The following is a 19311-nucleotide window of genomic DNA, read 5'->3' as shown; positions in this document are numbered from 1 at the left end:
TGCTTGGAGCAACCAGGGCAGGGTTGGTAGGAAAATCTTGAAGTATCTCTTGTTGTTCTAACTGGGCCTTTTGTAAGGTATCATCGTCTAATTCATACCCATGTAATAAGTGTCCTGCCTGTTGCCGAATATCATGAGGGCTAGAATTACCTTGAAATGGCAGAATCACAGCTTCAATGAGAGCCCATAGGGGCCAGAAATCTATCAGAACTACCTTCGTTAGGGAACCAAGGGTTACATTCAACCACTGTCTGAAGGCAAGCCTCTATTCTCTGGCGTGAAACCGAAAATCCCTGAACATTAAAAAAGTGCTGATGTAAAGTAGAAAAGTGAGGGGGCTTTCCAGCCGATTGACCCGTGTCTTAGTACTTCCCGGCCTCAATAGGCCCTGGGGATCACTCTGTCTGAAGCCATGTGTACCAGGCCCTGTTCTGGGCGCCACTTGTTGGTCCTTTAATGGACTGGAACCTGGTGGTCCCGAGTGGATGAGAGAGTGAAAGAAGGAAAGAGGCTAACATTCCCTGGGTTACGCAGCCGGCTTCCGCGCTCCAGGGAATCAGCCAGAAATAGAGACAGAGAAAAAAAGAAAGAAAGAAAGACATGGGGACCAAAGCTCTGATGGAGCAAAGGTGTTTTAATCAACATGGTGTGTGCATATATACTGTCTTACAAGGTGGTTATTCTCAGCAAAGATAAAGATTAAAATTCCAGACTTACAAAACATAAGATGGTCCCTATCAAAGAAAGCATTGCAAACAATCACCTTTTACCGTATGGCTCATAAAAAGGAAGAGAGGGTACTTATCACCATAAGGAGAAATGCTTGGATTCCTCAGCCCTGGGAAAGGCTTGCCTCTCCTCTTAATTCTTGAATATTCAGGAATTAATAAGGGCCAGAGGGTTCCTGACAGATCCAAAACAGCACACAGGAAGTCTCTTGTTAAATGCTTCCTGACAAATAAACATTTGTTAAATGAAGGAAGAGCAGGTGGGAGATAAGGAGAAAGGAAAAGACTTTATAAGGAGGGTGTGTGTGTGTGTGTGTGTGTGTGTGTGTGTGTGTGTACATTCTAGGCATAGAAGATGAAAGGAAAAGACTTTATAAGGAGGGTGTGTGTGTGTGTGTGTGTGTGTGTGTGTGTGTGTACATTCTAGGCATAGAAGATGAAAGGAAAAGACTTTATAAGGAGGGTGTGTGTGTGTGTGTGTGTGTGTGTGTGTACATTCTAGGCATAGAAGATGAAAGGAAAAGACTTTATAAGGAGGGTGTGTGTGTGTGTGTGTACATTCTAGGCATAGATGATGATGTCAGTATCCTGGCCAAACTCCCACAGCCTGTACAATTTTGAGGCATATTTGCCTGACTTTCAAATGTCAGAACCTGTATTTCTTTTTTTTCTAATTTTAAAAATTGTATTTTTTTTTATTTTGGCCATGCTGTATGGCATGTTGGATCTTAGTTCTCCGAGCAGAGATTGAACCCTTGCCCCCTGCATTGGAAGCATGGAATCTTAACTACTGGATCACCTGGGAGGTCCTAGAACAGGCGTTTCTTTGTGTGAGGGCTTTTACTAGATTGTCAGAACCTACCCCTGCCTAATTACATGGTAGTCTAGAATGCTGAGGCATTATCTTCCCCTGGAAAGTGTGTTTTCTACCTCAGAAGTTCTTCAGTGATATTAAGCTGATTAATAATGAACACTTTGTTTGCTTTCTTCGCTTCCCTGTCTGAATTTTTCACTTCCCAGCTAGAGTTTCCTGGGAATGCTGGCTGTGAGAGGTGAACAGTGTTGTTGTTGAGTCACTTTGTGTCTGACCCTTTTACAACCCAGTGGAGTGTAGCCCTCAGGCCCCACTTCACGGGATTTTCCATGTCAGAATACTGGAGTTGGTTGTCATTTCCTGCTCCATGGTATCTTCCTGACCCAGCAATTGAACTCACATCTCCTGCATTGCAGGCAGATTATCTACCACTGAGCCATCGGCGAAGCTGATGTAAGTGGCCACCAAAAATATCAGTTCCAAATCTCTTAAATCTGCAAATGTTTCCTTATATGGTAAGAGAGAATTCACATATAAGATTAAGTCAATGATCTTGAGGTGGAAGATTATTGTGTATTATCTGATTGAGTCCAGGTGTAAACACACATGTCATTATTAGAGGGAGGCAGAGATAGATTTGATACAGAAGGAGAAAATTTGACCCCTGAAGCAAGATGCTACATCATTGGCTGTGAAGGTGAAGAAAGGGGGCAAGAAATAGAAGGAATGTATAGAGAGCTCTGAGGTCTGGAAAAGGCCATGAAACATTTTCCTGTGGATCCTCCAGAGGATGGCCCTGTTGGCAAGTTGTTTTCAGCCCAGTGAAACTGTTCTGAACTTTTTACCTCCAGAGTTGTACGAGACTAAATATGTGTTGGTGTAAGCTACCAAATCTTTAGCAACCATAGGAATCTAATACAGATTTTGGTACCAGGAAGTTGGGTGCAGCTGTAACAAATACCTAAAAGAAGAAGTTCTTTTGGAATTGGATAATGGCTATAGATTGGAGCAATTTTGAGGAGGATGACAGACAAATGCTATATTACCTTGAACAGTTAAAGAAATATTAATGTTGAAAGTGCTGCTGGTGAGGGCTCAAATGAAAGTGAGGAACACAATAGAGAAAGCCATTATTGTCATAGAGAATACCTAAATGATAATAAATAGACAATTTTTAGAAATATTAATGTTACAGATGTTGCTGGTAAAGACATTTTTCTTAAAAAATTTATTTTTTTTGGTTGATTACAAAATTGTGTTAATTTCAGGTGTATAGCAAAATGGTTCATACATGTAATCTTTTCAGATTCTTATCCCTTATAGGTTATTGCAAAATATTCAGTATAGTTCCCTGTGCTGTCCAGTAGGTCTTTGTTGGTTATCTATTTTATATATAGTAGTGTGTATCTGTTAATCTCAAAACTCCTAATGTATCTATTCCCCTCCTTCCCCTTTGGTAACCATAGGCTTGTTTTGAAATGGTTGCTCATCTATTTCTGATTTGTATATAGGTTCATTTGTTTTGGCTTTTGGGGGGTTCCACATGTAAGCGATAACATATGATATTTATCTTTCTCTGTCTGACATACTTCACTCAGTATAACAATCTATAAAGCCCATCCCTGTTGCTGCAAATGACATTATTTTGTTCTTTTTAATGGCCGAGTAGCATTCCATTGTATATATGTACCACATCTTTTTTATCCATTCACCTATTGATGGACACTTAATGTTGCTTCCATGTCTTGACTGTTATAAATAATGCTGCAGTGAACATATGGGTACGTGTATCTTTTTGAATTATGGTGTTCTCTGGATATATGGCCAGGGGTAGGATTGCTGGATCATATGGCAACTCTATTTTTAGTTTTTACAGAATCTTCACACTGTTCTCTACAGCGGTTGTACCAATTTACATTCCCACGAACAGTGTAGGAAGGTTCCTTTTTTCCCACACCCTTTGCTGGTGAAGATTTGGAAGGAAATATGGAACATGACTTTGGAAACTTGAGAGGATTCTTGTTACACAGTAGTATAAATTTTAGGTGAATTGTCTCCTGCAGTTATGTGGAGAGCAGAACTTAAAAGCAATGAATTGAAAATTTAGCTTAGAAATTAAGTTGTAATTTAATTAGACAACTTAAATTGTAAGCTAAATTTTAAATAAATTGCAGTTAAATAGAGCAGATTTCCAAGACAAGTGTTGAAAGTATGCCCTTGTTTCTTCTTGCTACTGGTAGTGAAAATGGTAGAGAAAAGACAAATTGAGGGAAGATCTGTTAAGCAAAAAGGAACTTAGGACTTTAAAGATACGAGAAAGTCTTAGCCTGTCCAGTTTGTAAAAGTACATTAAAATGAAAGGAGTCACTGTCAGGAAAGTGTCCTGTAGAGAAAAATATCAAGGATGTAGCTAGATATTTTTTGCTAGTTACCTCCAAGGTATCAGAATACCAGAATATACAAACAGAGGGCTCCATGAAGCAAAATGGGCTGTGACTCATAGATAACCCTAGTCATCTCAGTAGAAGCTAGGAATAGAGAATCTCTGAATGAGCCTTTTGTGTAAGGGCATGGATTCCTCAAGACACACATGGGAGACTACAGGATTCTTGAGCATGTTAAATCAGCATGAACAATGCCATCTCTAACTGAAAGGATAGATAGAAGATGAAATGAAAGGAGGCTGTGGGGCTCCCAAAATTTGACAAGCAGAAAACAGGCTGATAAAGCTACTCAGCTGCAAACATGTGTTCAATTCAAAATAAAGGCAAGATGATTCTGAAGGGAGAGCCCAGGGCCTATAGGGCAGAGCTATGGTCAGGGGGTGAAGTCCTGGAGTCAGAAGGAGGAGCCTCAAGCCACAAACAGTTATTGCCAGGCCTTGAAATCTATGGAGGTTTGCCTGCTTGAATATTGAAATTGCTGGAATCAGAGAGTTCTTTCTTCTACTTTCGCTTTGGGAATTGAAATAGCAGTAACTGTTATCAGCTGTACATGAACCAGAAACAAGCAGAAACACAAACTTGTAGAGATGACAATTAAAATGAGGAAAAAAGAAGATGAGAAGAAACATCTCTTGTGCTTTGGCTTCACCAAGGACAGCCAGGAAGAGAAACATCTGAACTTAAACTGAGCACCAAATGCATTTTCCCTCTCTTTACAATGTTTACTGGGTTCTGATGAATCCATTAAGCATCTCATTGTAAATTCCAAAATGATCCAAAGATATTTTTCAAACTGTAAAAATCAAGACACATAATAAGCTCATGTTCACCTCCAATACTTTGGCCACCTGATGCGAAGAAGTGTCTCATTTGAAAAGACCCTGATGCTGGGAAAGATTGAGGGCAGGAGGAGAAGGGGATGACAGAGGATGAGATGGTTGTGTGGCATCACCGACTCAATGGACATGGGTTTGGGTGGACCATGGGAGCTGGTGATGGACAGGGAGGCCTGGCGTGCTGTGGTTCATGGGGTCACAAAGAGTTGGACACAACTGAGCAACTGAACTGAACATGAGTTAAAAGATTTTATTTTACTCAGTGAAGGAATGGAAAAGTATTATAACTTGTTCCAAAGAGAAATCAAACATTGGATACAGGAATACTGATCAAGAATATTTAAATGAATGTGTACATGGAAGCAAAACTGATTTCATTACATCATGAGAAGGGGACAATTTAATCTCTACTATACAGAATCTCTTATATGTTTGTGAGTAACCTCCAACTAACCAAAGATTGTCAAAGACCTCAAAGACAGTCCAGGGTTACAATCAGATAATGTGGTCTGGTACCCTAAAGAGAGGGAAAAGTTTGCCAGGGAAACACACATCTGTACAATGGTATAGTCAAGTACACTTCCCTCAATATCAGGGGGCAATGGAGTGACCAGGTTTCTGACATGGACATGGCTTGGCTGAGACCTGATTAGGGCACAGTGGAAACCAGTGACATCCCAAAGTTGAAGGTGTCACAGAGGTAGCCCCCCGATCAATGAGGGACTAGAGCACAGGGGTAAAATGTGTTGGGCTCAGTGCACGTGTCTTAAGAGACAGTCCAGCAGGAAAATTAAGCAGAGCTTGATCTGCAGAAACAAAGCCAGCCAACAGCATGTCGGAAGAACGAAGTGAGGAGTGCTCTTACCAGACACCAGCCCATCCTGTATCCTCCCTGCTGCAGTTCCCGTGTGCCCCTTGGACTGTCTTCTGCAAGAGGATGAATATGTCCACACCCTGAGTTCATCCAACCAGATTTCCTTCTTTTCCATGCTCAGTTATCTCACTGACTGCATTCTGGCTGGATCTGGTCGGTGCTGAGGCCAATGGCGGTGTGCAGGTCACTCCACAGGGTGTGGAGAGCCCCGGGGGTGACAACGTAGAACCTTGTCACCACTTGACGAATGCGCCCTTCACTCTGTTTGATGAGATGCCTGGATCCAGAAGGAATGGCTGAAGCTGGGTCCTCAGAGCTTGGCAGGAGCCTTCATAACCTCAGCCCAATGCACAACTTCTCAGCTGAGGAACCCCGGCTTCTGTCATCAATAAATGGTATTAAGGTGCTTAAATCCGTGTCTGTGCTTCTGACTGCTCTCTTTATGTCATTTGTCATTGAGGCATCTGGGGGACATTGGTGGGGGGAGTCCTCTCATGGAGAGTGGAGGAGTGAAAGGTGCAGTCAGGGTGGGATGCTGAAATCTGTGATTTCAGGGAATGGTTTCCAGCGGTGACAGTGTGGGGAGTGATTCCGGGGGGAGTCGATGAATGAGGTTTTTGGGGTGAAGACTTCCTCACTGGCTCTGAGGGAATCCGGGCTGAGAGGTTGCGAAGTTGGCCGGAGAGGGGGCATGTTGAATTCCGCGAATGATGATGGTAACTCGGGAGGGGCTACAGACCGTGATGGACAAGCTGAAGGCTTTATTCATCATGGTGAACACCTGAAAGTGGGTGATGATGACAAGGGGGATGGATGGAGAGAGTGGAAGAGCATTTGGCATGAACTTTATTCATGATGGGAAATATCTAAAATCAGAGGTAATGGCAATGGGGTGAATGGAAAGGGTGGCATAGAAGTTAGCATTAATTTAATGGGTCAGGACCTTTCGATGGAGATTGAGGAGTGATGAGGAAACCATAGAGAAATACGCATAAAAGAAGTTATTGTCTGGTTTGTTTCATTTATTTATGTCATGCTTCATTCCAGAAAATATTAGTAATGTATTTTACCATGTTGGGTAATATCAGTGCTATGTTTTCGGCAGAATGTAGCCTTCTATCCTCTTGTGGACACTAGTAAATTAGCCTGGACCTGGTTCTCACTTCATTGCTGGATGCTTGGGCCTCTGTAAAAATCTCAGCCTGCTGAATTTTGTGGGGAGACAGAGAGTGAGAGTGCTGTACAGACGAGGAAGCCAGGGCTACATCTGGGAACCAGACAGTCCTCACAAGTTCCCTTTCTGCCCCCCTCTGTCTGGTGACACCCTATATTTCCCTCCTTTCACTATTGATGGAAGCTAGGAGCTGGCTTAGCTTTTGGCAACTTCTCAGGAGTGTCTTGAGAGTAACCATGTCGGGTGTGCTAAGAACTTGAAGGAGTCGGTGCTTGTTTAATTGACTTTTCTTGGGATATTAATATATGTATAGTTATGGCTGATTCACATTGTATGGCAGAAACCAACACAACATTATAAAGCAAAGAGTCGCTCAGTCGTGTCCAACTCTTTGGGACCCCATGGACTATACAGTCCACGGAATTCTCCAGGCCAGAGTACTGGAGTGGGTAGCCTTTCCCTTCTTAAGGGGATCTTCCCAACCCAGGGATCAAACCCAGGTCTCCTGCATTGCAGGTGGATTCTTTACCAGCTGAGCCACAAGGGAAGCCCAATTATCCTCCAATTAAAGATAAATTAAAAAAAAATTAATAAAAGAAACTTTTCTCTGTCAAGATGTTCACCACACAGATTTGTGAATCATTAACGAGAGCCATGGCACCCTCCTGGCCTTAGCCAGGCCCCCCTCTTACTCTCCTCATTTGAGTGGCCAGCAGGCCTCTCCCCAGCGACATCAGGTAGAGTGTCCTTCAGATGGTCACGTGAGGGCACCAGCCCTGCCACCCCATCCCTGAAATGGAGCATCTTTGTGTCCAGGGCATGATGCCTCATCTTCCAGTGACTTTCAGACAACAGGGAGTGCCTCCAGGGTGACTGGTGCCAGGGAATCAATCATGATATTCACATCCTACCATGTTGGCTAAGTAGCTGTGTGGTTCTTGAAAGCTGTTGATTTTGGCTTATGGCTATGGCATGTTTTAGCACAAAATGTAGTCTCCAGGATACCTCACCAGAAGTCAGACCAGAAGATACATTAAGGACCAGAGATGTCATAGTAAGTGGATAAGCCATGTCAGGTTAGCAGGTCTGTGTGGTCAGGGTCACCTTACAAACCATGTTGTGTCAGCACTAGTGGCCCCTGTGACACCTGCAGGGAGCCAGGCTTCCTGGGCTCTTTAGACTCTGTTTGATGATTAGGTTTGGAGGTTGAGCTTTTCTGACCTCATGTGGGCAGGCCATGTGCAAAGTCACGTGGACAGGGGAGAATCAGGGAAAGCTGTACCGCCATCCCTTTAAGAACTCACATCTGTGTGGGTTCACAGGAGACACGGGGGCCCCAGGCAGCTTGTCCTCTAGCTAACTGCGGCACCCTACCACACCCCCCTCCTCCCCAGGACCAGGGGCAGAAGGCAGGCAGAGGCTGAGAACCACTGCCCTTGGGAAAGCATGAGTCACCCAAGATTAGGCTTTTTGTGCATTTTGAAAACACGGGAAGGGGGCTGGTGAGGCAGGATTTGTTCTAACTTAAGCCCTGCAGAGACCAGTGACGACCAGTGCCCTGTTGAGAGCGGGAACACTGAAACCAGTATGAGTGGGAACAAGGACTAGGGAGGGCGTGCTGCCAAACCAGGTCTGTAACCAAAATCAGTGTCAGGGCAGGCCAGGGTCAGACACCAGACACAGGTCAGCACAGGTGAAAACATCCCGTGTGAGATGACGTGAGCCCAAGAGTCCAGCCTGGAAAGACCTTGGAGAGTAATGTCAGCTTGCTGTTGGTGTGAACACAAGGCCTGGGAATAAGACTGGTCTCCCTCTAAAGACAGCCTCTGAGAAGAGAGGTGTTTTGAGGGCCCAGGCTCCCCTGGTCCCTGAATCTGACTGGTCCTGTAGGAAGTTGCCAGAGACCACCTGACTCTTTACAAAGGGCTTTCAGAGCCTCGAAATGACATTCAAGGAAGAGGAGACTATATGAACACCAATATATGATGTTCCTAGAAAACAAATTACAAAGTGGCCACTTAACAGACCTAATCTAGTCAGTAAATGGAATTATTAGGCCTACAGTGACTATCTTTTTTAAAATTTATTTATTTATTTTTGGCTGTGCTGTGTCTTCATTGCTGTGCACGGGCTTTCTCTAGTTGCAGCAGGCAGGGGCTACTCTCTAGTTGTGGTGCAAGGGCTTCTCATTGCTGTGGTCTCTCTTGTTACAGAGTACAGGCTCTAGGCATGTGGACTCAGCAGTTGTGGCTCCCAGGCTCAAGTAGTTGTGATTCAGCGCTCAGTTGCTCTGCAGCCTGTGGGATCTTCCTGGACCAGGGATTGAACTCGTGTCCCCTGCATTGGTAGGCAGATTCTTTACCGCTGGCCCACCAGGGAAGTCCCCTACAACGACATTTTTAAAGGCAAATTCATTATCAAGCAACATTTATGAATCAAGAACTTTTTGCCTGAAAAATCTCAATTTTTTTGGTGAAAATCAAAATCTCTGACCATCCATGGCTAGAGTCCAATGAAGATGTCTGACTGCTTGTACCATTCATACTGGGCCTTTCCTTTCTCTGTTGTATCTCACTTGTGACCCACTTCACTCATGTACAGCATATTGCTGGCTCCTACAGATATTTGAGTTCATCGTTTCCATTGTAAATTCATTGTAAAACCACAATTTTCTGAAAGATAAAATCTTCTTGTTCAGTAAATTAGTGTAGCATAGTGCTCTTCAAATTGTTTTGGTACAATGTCAATATTTTCTGTTACTGTGCAAGTTCGTTGCAAACGGATACAGCCTTATTTTACGTGACTAATATGAAGCTTACGTATGACACTTCACTGAAGTTCAGCCACACCTGGACTAGTACATACCCTGTTCAACAAGATGATTCCACTCACCTAAGTGTTGTTGTACAGCCAGATTGCTAGAATGGTCACTAAATGCTAACTTGTGATTTCTATAGGTCTTGTTGCTGACTAGTAGACAATAATGACCCCATGGCAGTACCCAAATCATGTTTGCAGAGCAGTGCAATAGTTAATTTGTTTCATTTTATTCTTTGAGGAATATGGTTTCAAATCTAAGGAAAGGCAATGAAGAGGCCCTTAGTTTAGTGTTGCATTTGGCATTTCTCCTTCAGAGTCCATCATAAAACTCTTAAAGATACGAAATGTACTTGTATTCAAAGAATCTGTTTAACTCATGAAGGGATTGGCAGATGGTATAACAAAAGATGACCTGAAGAACAAACATGTAAGTTTTGAAGCAGAGTATTTTAAAATGTATTTACACAATTATAAATGTGTAATTGGAGGCACGATTGGTTTTATTACAATATGAGAAGTGAGACAAATGGATCTCCCCTGGACAAGGCATTCAGTATGTCTATCAGTGACCACCAATTTACAGAGGGATGTGAACCAGTTCAAAGATAATCCAAGGCTAGGCTCAGATAAGCTGAAGTGGTGTCCCAGGGACAGGGCAGTGTTTCCATTAAAACATTCTTTTTCTCTCCATGCCCCCTGTTTGTTTATTTATTTATTTTTTACTAGACTGTTACAGTGAAATAGATAGAGTTCCCTTTAAAAAGAGGTTCCTATCACAACCATTTCTAGGCCAGTCCTGGTCAGGGCCAGCTGGCCACCGATGACATCACAAAGCCTGAGCTGTCACAAAGGCAGCTCCCTGAGCAATAAGAGAGCTGAGCAAGGGGGCACAGCCAGCAGAAAGGCACTGGCATCTAGGGAGGCCCCAGCCAGCGGGATCGTCAGTCTGGGCTGATCGAGGCAACATCCAGCCGACACCATGTCTCGGGGAAGACGCGTCTGGAACTGCCATCGCAGTAAGAGGCATTCTCGTTCCACCAGGGCCGAGCTGCAGTTCCCCGTGAGCCGCGTGGACCGCCTCCTGCGAGAGCGTCAGGGCGCCCAGCGCCTGAGCTCAGCCACGCCCGTGTTCCTGACCGCAGTCCTTGAGTACCTGACGGCCAACATCCTGGACCTGGCGGGGAAGGAGGCCGGCGCCAGCCACAGGATGCGCATCAGCCCAGAACACGTGCAGAGGGCGCTGATCAACAATGAGAATCTCTGCCACCTCTTCGAGCCCAACGCCTTCTCTCAGCCCGCATCTGCACCAACCCCTCGCAAGAGGAAGTAGGGATGCCCAGGCCCCCAAGTCCAGCCACACCTCATCAGTAGCTTCATCTCGCCCCAAACTGCCCACAGATGAGGGAGGCCAGGCCTTTTGCCATCAGCACTGCTATTAAAGTTTTCATGGCTGTGCTTGTAACTGCTCGCTTTCTGTCATTTGTCCTTGAGGCGTCTGGGCGACATGGGGTGGCAGGGGGGTCGTCTCATGAGGGATGGAGGGGTGGAGTGGGTGGTCAGGGAGGGATGCTGGAATCCTGAAATCGGGGAGCGGTTTCCGATGGTGACAAGATGGTGTGTGGTCCTGGGGGGCGTCGCTGGCTGAGGTTGCGGGGCAGGACTTGCTCACTGGCTCTGAAGGAGTCCAGACCAGGGAGGTTGTGAGGTTGGCGTGGAGAGGGCCTGTTGGATTCCCAGAAGGATGGTGGTAATGGGGGAGGCGCTGAAACCCGTGAGGGAGGAGCCTAAGGCTTTGTTCCTGGTGGGGACCACCTACAAGTGGGAGGTGAAGCCACGGGGGTGATTGAAGAGGATGGCGGAGCAGTCAGTGTGAACTGAATGGGGCAGGACTTTCACATGAAGATTGAGGAGTGATGGGGAAGCCATAAAGAAATACACATAAGAGGAATTACGGCCCTGTTGAGCTCATGCATTATTTATTTTACCCCGTCTCATTCCAAAAAAGAGACTTGAGACAGGGCTTATTGGGCAGTGCTGTGACACTCTGTGGACGTTCATCAGATGCCGAAGGGCCCCCTCTCTGCCTCCTGGCCTGTCATACGGGACTGGTCAGAGGCTGCCCAGCTGGCTTCAACAGTGGGGTCAGTGGACCTGGGTTCGCCATCCCAGTTCACCACCTTCTGGCTGTGTGATCTTGGACATCTGTTTGTCTCCTGTGAGCAGCAGCTTCCTCATCTGTAAAACAGGGATAATCAGAGTTCCTCCATCTTGGGGTTTTCCCAGAGATGATGTCACCACGTGACTTAACACAGAGCCTGGCCCAGGCCACGCCCCTAACAGATGGCTGCCGGTGTCTCCCTCCGCAGCTGCTCAGACAGGTCCCCCAAGGGGCGGCCAGGCCTGGTTCAGTTATTCTGTTGAGATACAGATCTCTGCTTTTGGGGGCAAAGTACAAAGTAGGTCGCCCAGAGAAACATATTTCAAACTTTTGACCTCCAGAATTAAAACAAATAAATGTTTTATTTTTTTATTTTAGCCAAGTCTGTGGTAATTTGTAAGTGCAGTCTTAGGAAACTAATGGAGCTGAGCAATGAACTTTTGCAATCTTTTAATAAAAGCAGACAGACTTGAGGAAACTAGAGCAAACTCTCTAACAAAACTTAGTCTCTTTTACTGAGAGCAAATGCAGTTCTCAGATTTGAGTTCAATATTCAATATGATATTTGATACTAAATAACCAGAAGCTGGTTTTGAAAATCATATGAATAAACTCATGAAAACTGAGTCAGACTTGGAAAAAGTGTAATACAAATTTGTGCTGTTTTTCAAAGTTGATTTCCATACACCTTCTTTACTTTTCTGTATTAACTACATACCTGCTTATTTTTTTTATTTCAGTGCCCTGTTGCCTATTCTGGAACAAAATGTCATTTTACTTTAGAGAAGCATTCTCTTTTTTCCCCTGAATTTTGAGGCTCATAGTAGGGTCTCAGTGATGTATATTAATTAAAAATTTTAATTAAAATCACTTTTATTTTGCAGAGAGGTCTGGGGGTCCATAACTGTGTACTTCATGTGATTTTTACTGGACTAGGTCACATATATACCTAACCCACCTTTTTTGGCCACACACATTCCTTATATGTACAGCTTCTCAGTGTGACAAAAGTGAACATGTTGATTGACAGCTGAAGATTTAGCCTCCTTGCAGCATGTACAAATAAGCACAAGTGTATAAATTAAAATTATAGCTAAACAGTGTTTCACTGTATTATCTTTTAAATAGTAAAACGATCCACTATAGAACTCAGTTTAGTGTCATCCAAGGTTTTTAGTTACCTAAGGATTTTGAAATGCTCTCAAGCTGATATACCTAGAATTTTATTATTGTGGAAATTTAGGTTTGTCAGCAAAATAACTGGATTTGATTAAACAGATTTTTCATGTCTTAAAGTTTTATTGGAAGGAATTCTAGGTCACTTGATCAGTAAAAGTGTAGAAGTTTTGGGAAAAGAAATACCCGAGTAGCTTAAAAAAGTTTGCTTGTATTACACCTAATATGGATAAATGAAGGACAATATAATTTTCATAAAACTTGAGCTGTTAAACTAGACTTGTTTGCTAAAGATTTAACCACATTTTATGCATTTGAGTTCTTAAAGTGGTTGTTCGTTTCTTAGAGAATATGTATTATTTCAGTCTAGCCCATTTTAAGTGTCACAGTTCAATTTCTTTATTTTCAGGGATTTTAAAGAATACTTCCTTTATATAATTAATGATTTATTAGATATGACAATCAGAACAGAGCTCCTTTAAATTCAGAGTTTTCATGATCTAATATATTAATATCTCCCAGATGAAATAAAGGGCTTTGCAGGTGTGGTTTTGCAGGTGGCTCAGTGGTAAAGAACCCACCTGCCAATGAAGGAGAGGCAGGAGATGGAGGTTCCATCCCTGGGTCAGGAAGATCCCCTGGAGGAGGGCATGACAACCCACTCCAGTACTCTTGCCTGGAAAATCCCATGGATGGAGGAGCCTGGTAGGCTGCAGTCCATGGGGTCGCGAAGAGTTGGACATGACTGAGCAACTTCACTTTTCGCTTTCATGCGTTGGAGAAGGAAATGGCAGCCAACTCCAGTGTTCTTGCCTGGAGAATCCCAGGGACGGTGGAGCCTGGTGGGCTATTGTCTATGGGGTCACAGAGTCAGATACGACTGAAGCGACTTAGCAGCAGCAGCAGTATTCCATTGTGTGTGTATGTGTGTGTGTGTGTGTATCACATCTTCTTTATTCATTCATCTATAGATGGATACTTATGTTGATTCTCTATCTTGACAATTATAAATAATGGTTCACTTGAACACTGAGGTGCATGCATCTTTTCTAATTAGTGTTTTTGTTTTTCTTGGCTATATACCCAGGAGTGGAATTGCTGGGTAGTTTTTAGGTTTTTTTCTCCTTTTTTTTTGGAAGCTCCACACTGTTTTCCACAATGGCTACACCCATTTAATTTCCCACCAACAGTGTATGAGGATTCCTTTTTCCCATCCTCACCAACATATGTTATTTGTGCTCTTTCTGATGATAGGCATAATGACAAAAGTGAGGCAATATCTCATTGTGGTTTTTCATTTCCTGTTTAGAAAAACATCTATTCATTTCTTTCACTCATTTCTAAATCAAGGTTTTTTTGGATGTTGAGTTGTATGAGCTATTTATACAGGTTGTGTATTAATCCCTTATTAGCCATATCATTTGCAAATATTTTCTCCAATTCAGTAGATTGTCTTTCATTTTGTCAGTGTCTTCCTTTGCTATGAAAAGGCTTTTTAAGTTCCATTCAGTCTCATTTGTTTATTGCCTTTACTTTAGGAGACAGATCCAAAAAAATATTCCTGTGATTTATGTTATAGTGTTTTGCCTATGTTTTCATCTAAGAGTTTTTTGCTATTCCATTTTACATTTATGTCTTTAATTAATTTTGAGTTTATTTTTGTATATAGTGTTAGAGAATGTTCTAATTGCATTCTTTTACAGTTTTCCCAGCACCACTTATTGAAGACACTGTCTTTTCTCCATTGTATATTCTTGCCTCCTTTGTTATAGATTAATTGACCATAGTGGGCTTATTTCTGGGCACTCTATTCTGTTCCATTGGTATATGTATCTGATTTTATGCCAGTACCATACTGTTTTGATTACTGTAGCTTTGTAATACAGTGGGAGGTCAGGGAGCATGACTCCTATAGCCCTGTTCTTTCACAAGATTATTTTGGCTATTCAGGATCTTTTGTGTTTCCATACACATTTTAAACTCATTTTCCTATTTTTGTGAAAAATGCTATTTGTAATTTGATAGGGATTGCATTAAATCTCTAGATTGCCTTGGGTAGTATGGTCATTGTAACAATATTGACTCTTCCAAGCCAGGAACATGATATATTTTTTCAACTGTTTGTGTCATCTTCAATATATTGCATTAGTATTTTTTAGTTTACCGAGTATAGGCCTTTGACCTCCTTAGGTAGGTTTATTTATTCATAGATATTTCATTCTTTTTAATGCAATGGTGAATGGAATTATTTCCTTAATTTCTCTTTCTGATATTTTGTTAGTGTGTAGAAATGCAATCAATTTCTTTATGTTAAATTTGTCTTAAAGATAATTTTTAGAACAAAATAAATCACATAAATACAGATGTGAAATGAACACATGTTGAAAGGTTTTACCTGAGTCATGAGAGAACCAGGAGATGTTAAAACCATTTTTTAAAAAAGTGAATACAAAGAAGAGATACAAGAATATTGTTCGGCAGCATAGAAATGTGCTAGAGGTCAGAACCACAGGCCCTAGGGTGAAGACTGTGTCCCACAGGGTTGAATCACAGGCCAAGGACTTCAAGCCATAGAGGATTATTTTCAGGCCTTGAAACCTCAGGTAACTTCCTGGCTAGATTTTGATTTTGCTTGGGCTCGTGACTCTCCTTGTCCTCTCTTGTGAAATGAGAATATCTGTAACTATGCCTGTCCCACTACAATATTTTGAAAGTAGATAACTTATTTTCTAGTTTCACAAGTCCGTAGATGGAGAGGAATTTTGCCTGAGAATCTCACTCATACCTGATCAAGATGATGAGATTTTACACTTTGAGTTTGTTCTGAAATAGTTTGAGACTTTTGGGATTGAAGAGTTCAGTGAATGTATTATGCATGTGGGGGGACATGAACCTCTAGGGGCCAGAGTGTGGACTTAGGTAGGCTGGATAGTGGCTCCAAAATATATCCGATGCTAGTCCATAAACCTGTGAATTTTACCTTATATGACAAAAGAGTTTTTTTTTTTTCCTGCAAATAATGATTAAGTGGAAGATTTTGAGTGGAGGAGAATATCCTAGATTTTATGCATGGGCCCTTAGTGTAATCACAAGTGTTCTTATAAGAGAAAGGTTGAGGGAGAGTTTTGACATAGAAGAAGGCATGGTGACTACTGAAGCAAGATACTATGCTATTGGCTTTGAAGATGGTAGAATGGACCATAGGCAAGGAATGTACCTCTAGGAGCTGGAAAAGGCAAAGAAACAAATTCTCTAGAACCTCTGGAGGGAGTGTGGCCCTGTCAGTACCCAAGTTTAGCCCAATAACAATAATTTCAGACCTCTAGACTGTAAGACAGTGATTTATGTGTGTTTTAAGCCACCAAGATTATGATACGTTGTTTCAGAAGCCATAGGTAACTACAACTTCTCTGAAACTACTTTTACTTGAATGCATGTCTCAGCATCTGCTTCTAAGGGAACCCAAACTAAGATGCTCGGTGAGGATAAAGGATGTAGCAGCCAGGTGATTGATTGTTCCCCACCACCTTCCTGACATATGATGCATATGATTATGTTTTGAGATTGGGTAAAGCCGTGCAAGAATGTGTGAGATGAAACAGAAGAAATAGGTCTCTTATTACCATTTAAATTTTGTCAGAGATGAAGCTCCCTGGGAGACTTTTACCCTGGAATAACTGGCACTAGAGTAGCCCTTCTGGCAAAAACAGTCACAGAACTGGGCAGAATACATGAGCTGACTGTTTCTGAGCATTGTACAACACGCAGCACAAGGTTATGATTCCAGAGACAAAGGAAGCTCACAGGTAGCTAAATCATCACTCCAGTTGTCTGCTTGGGGGAAACATTCCAATGGCACAGGAAGCTAGATTCTAGGCAACACACAGTGGTACTGCTGGGCTGATGAGGTAGAAATCAAGATTCAGTAAAGCTAAAGAAGCTGGAATTTGCAAGACAAGGCATCAGAGAAAAGGGAGCTATGTAAAGGAAAATCTTCAAAAGTTCATGTGGAGGTTTCCCAAGAGTCTTTGGCTGAGGACTGAGCTGAATAGTCATAGGGAAAGACTGCCTGAGACTGACCAGAGGGTACAGGGTTAAAAGGAGCAGAGATATTACCAATTGACCCATGCTGGGGGATGTTGGAGATACAGGAAACAAGTGATGAGTCCTTGATAATACCTCCCTAATATGTTGGGTATCCAGTTGAAACACCAGAAGCTTTAGGAGTAAAGATTATGCCCCATTGTAAGGCCTACAATAGATTCACTCTTTAACAATCCTAAAACCCAACTCTTACAGGATCTGTAGAAGAGATAGAATTTGGAGGTTGATTCCTCAAAATTAACTGGGCTTAGGAAACAACTTAGGCTTTTTGCATGCTTTAATAAAGCATAAGATCCAAGGTATCAAACTACCTGTTAAACAAACCATCAACACTCGACAGAACCCAGCAATCCTAAACAGATCCTAAACAGAACAAACATCAACAGTCTTCAGAACCCAGCGTTCCTAAATATTTTTAATATACAGTAAAAATATTCAGCATGGAGAAAACAGGAAAATAGGACCTGTCAATAGTCAAGAAGAAGTCAAGAGAGAAAAGTCCCAAGATGGCCAGTTGTTGGATTTTTTAGACAAAGACTTTAAAGCAATTATTCTATAGTCAAAGAACTAAAGACAAATGTTCAGTGAATGAAGGAAATATGGTCTTAATGAATGAACAGATTAAGAATTTTAACAGACAATGGAAAAGTGTAAATAACCAAATGAAAATTTAGAACTTATAATCAGCAAAATAAAACACATAAAAGATGGGCTCAACATCACCTTGAAGAAAGAACCAGTGAATTTGAAGACAAATTAGTAGGAATTATCTAATCTGAATTGATGCTTTTGAACTATGATGTTGGAGAAGGCTCTTGAGAGTCCCTTGGACTGCAAGGACATCCAACCAGTCCATCCTAAAGGAAATCAGTCCTGAATATTCATTGGAAGGACTGATGCTGAAGCTCCAATACTTTGGCCACCCGATGCAAAGAACTGACTCATTGGAAAAGACCCTGATGCTGGGAAAGATTGAAGGCAGGAGGAGAAGGGGATGACAGCGGATGAGGTGGTTGGATGGCATCACTGACTCAATGGACTTGAGTTTGAGCAAGCTCCAGGAATTGGTGATGGACAGGGAAGCCTGTTGTGCTGTAGTCCATGGGGTCGCAAAGAGTTGGACATGACTGAGCGACTGAACTGATCTAATCTGAAAAACAGAATTAAGCATTTATCCTTGAGACTTTTAAAAGGTATTATATTGGCTTCTTCTGTATTCTTTGAACTTAAATTAATAACTTTACTGGCACTTTAAGCTGGACTCATATGGTAGTGTTTTTTTTTTTTTTAATTCCCCAGAACCTTGAAGGACCATTGCAGAAAAGCAGAAAAAGAGGCCTGCTATGATAATATAAATGAATACTCATCTTGGGGAAATAATCTTCCAAAATTTTCACTTACTCCAACATAGTACAAATACTGAGAAGACTTCACACATTACCTACTGTTCAGCTGAGCAGCCACATTCTGTTACAATTTACCTTCTAAAAGTCATACGTACACAGTGCCGGTTCATGGTTAGAAACATGAACTGTGTTGCTGGAATGCCTGGATTTAACTTCTGGATGAACCACTTACTAATTGGGTAACTTTGGGCAAAGTTCTTAGTTTCCTTATCTGTATCATGGGGATAGTAGTTCATACCTCATAAGTTTTGGAAACTATAGGAAATGATTATATATGAAGCACTTGGAATAGTACCTGGCAGATATGTGTTCATTGTAATCATTGGATACATTTTCCCCCAGGTCCTTTAATAATACGAGTTTGGGGGAATAGAATATTAAATGAATGAATCATCTTGAAAACATTGATTTAAAAAGTAACTCATGTCAGCGTGCTTTAACGGATAAAACAGCTCTTACCTTTCCCCTGCTGATCAGCACAGGCATTCGTTTTTTTAAAGTGGAGATACACCTGCTTCTTTGGAATAGCTGTCCACCACAGATAAATATTACTGTGTGCTACTGGGTGTGTTCAGTAAATAGATTGTGGGAACACAAGAGGCTAGTTTTTCAAGTTTCTGCTCCTAGCACTCCTTGAGGGTCAGGTAGTCCAGCATTCTACAGTTTGTGTGTCTGAAAGAAATGTAAGCCTACAAAAGTGTTCTAGCCATCAGATTGAGGTAAGAATACTGTGTCTAGTGTACTTCAGTGTGACATCTTCTTTCTTGATTTTTGTGT

The 19311-nt window shown here is 42.2% G+C and overlaps 2 protein-coding genes across 4 annotated transcripts in view; both read left to right on the top strand.

The window, feature by feature from the left end:
• The window catches only part of LOC122434566 (histone H2A-Bbd type 1-like), a 108617-nt gene extending 97465 nt beyond the window's left edge, over window positions 1–11152 (top strand). Inside the window, exon 3 of one of the 2 annotated variants that reach the window (XM_043458064.1) lies at window positions 10732–11152. In XM_043458064.1, the coding sequence (XP_043313999.1) occupies window positions 10732–11020 (289 nt within the window). In that variant the 3' untranslated portion in view covers window positions 11021–11152. Of the gene's footprint in view, window positions 1–10548 lie in introns of those variants that run through there. The other variant, XM_043458063.1, reaches the window with a different exon arrangement.
• Window positions 11153–19181: 8029 nt separating this feature from the next.
• Window positions 19182–19311, top strand: part of SYTL5 (synaptotagmin like 5) — a 170457-nt gene continuing 170327 nt past the window's right edge. For both annotated transcript variants that reach the window (XM_043458058.1, XM_043458059.1), the window contains exon 1: window positions 19182–19253. The gene's annotated coding sequence lies outside the window, so the exon portion shown is untranslated. The remainder of the gene's footprint in view (window positions 19254–19311) is intronic.

The sequence above is a fragment of the Cervus canadensis genome, chromosome X, assembly GCF_019320065.1.
Source record: "Cervus canadensis isolate Bull #8, Minnesota chromosome X, ASM1932006v1, whole genome shotgun sequence".
NCBI lineage: Eukaryota > Metazoa > Chordata > Mammalia > Artiodactyla > Cervidae > Cervus > Cervus canadensis.
Note: the sequence above shows the minus strand (reverse complement) of the source record. Positions and strands in the feature narration are given on the sequence as shown.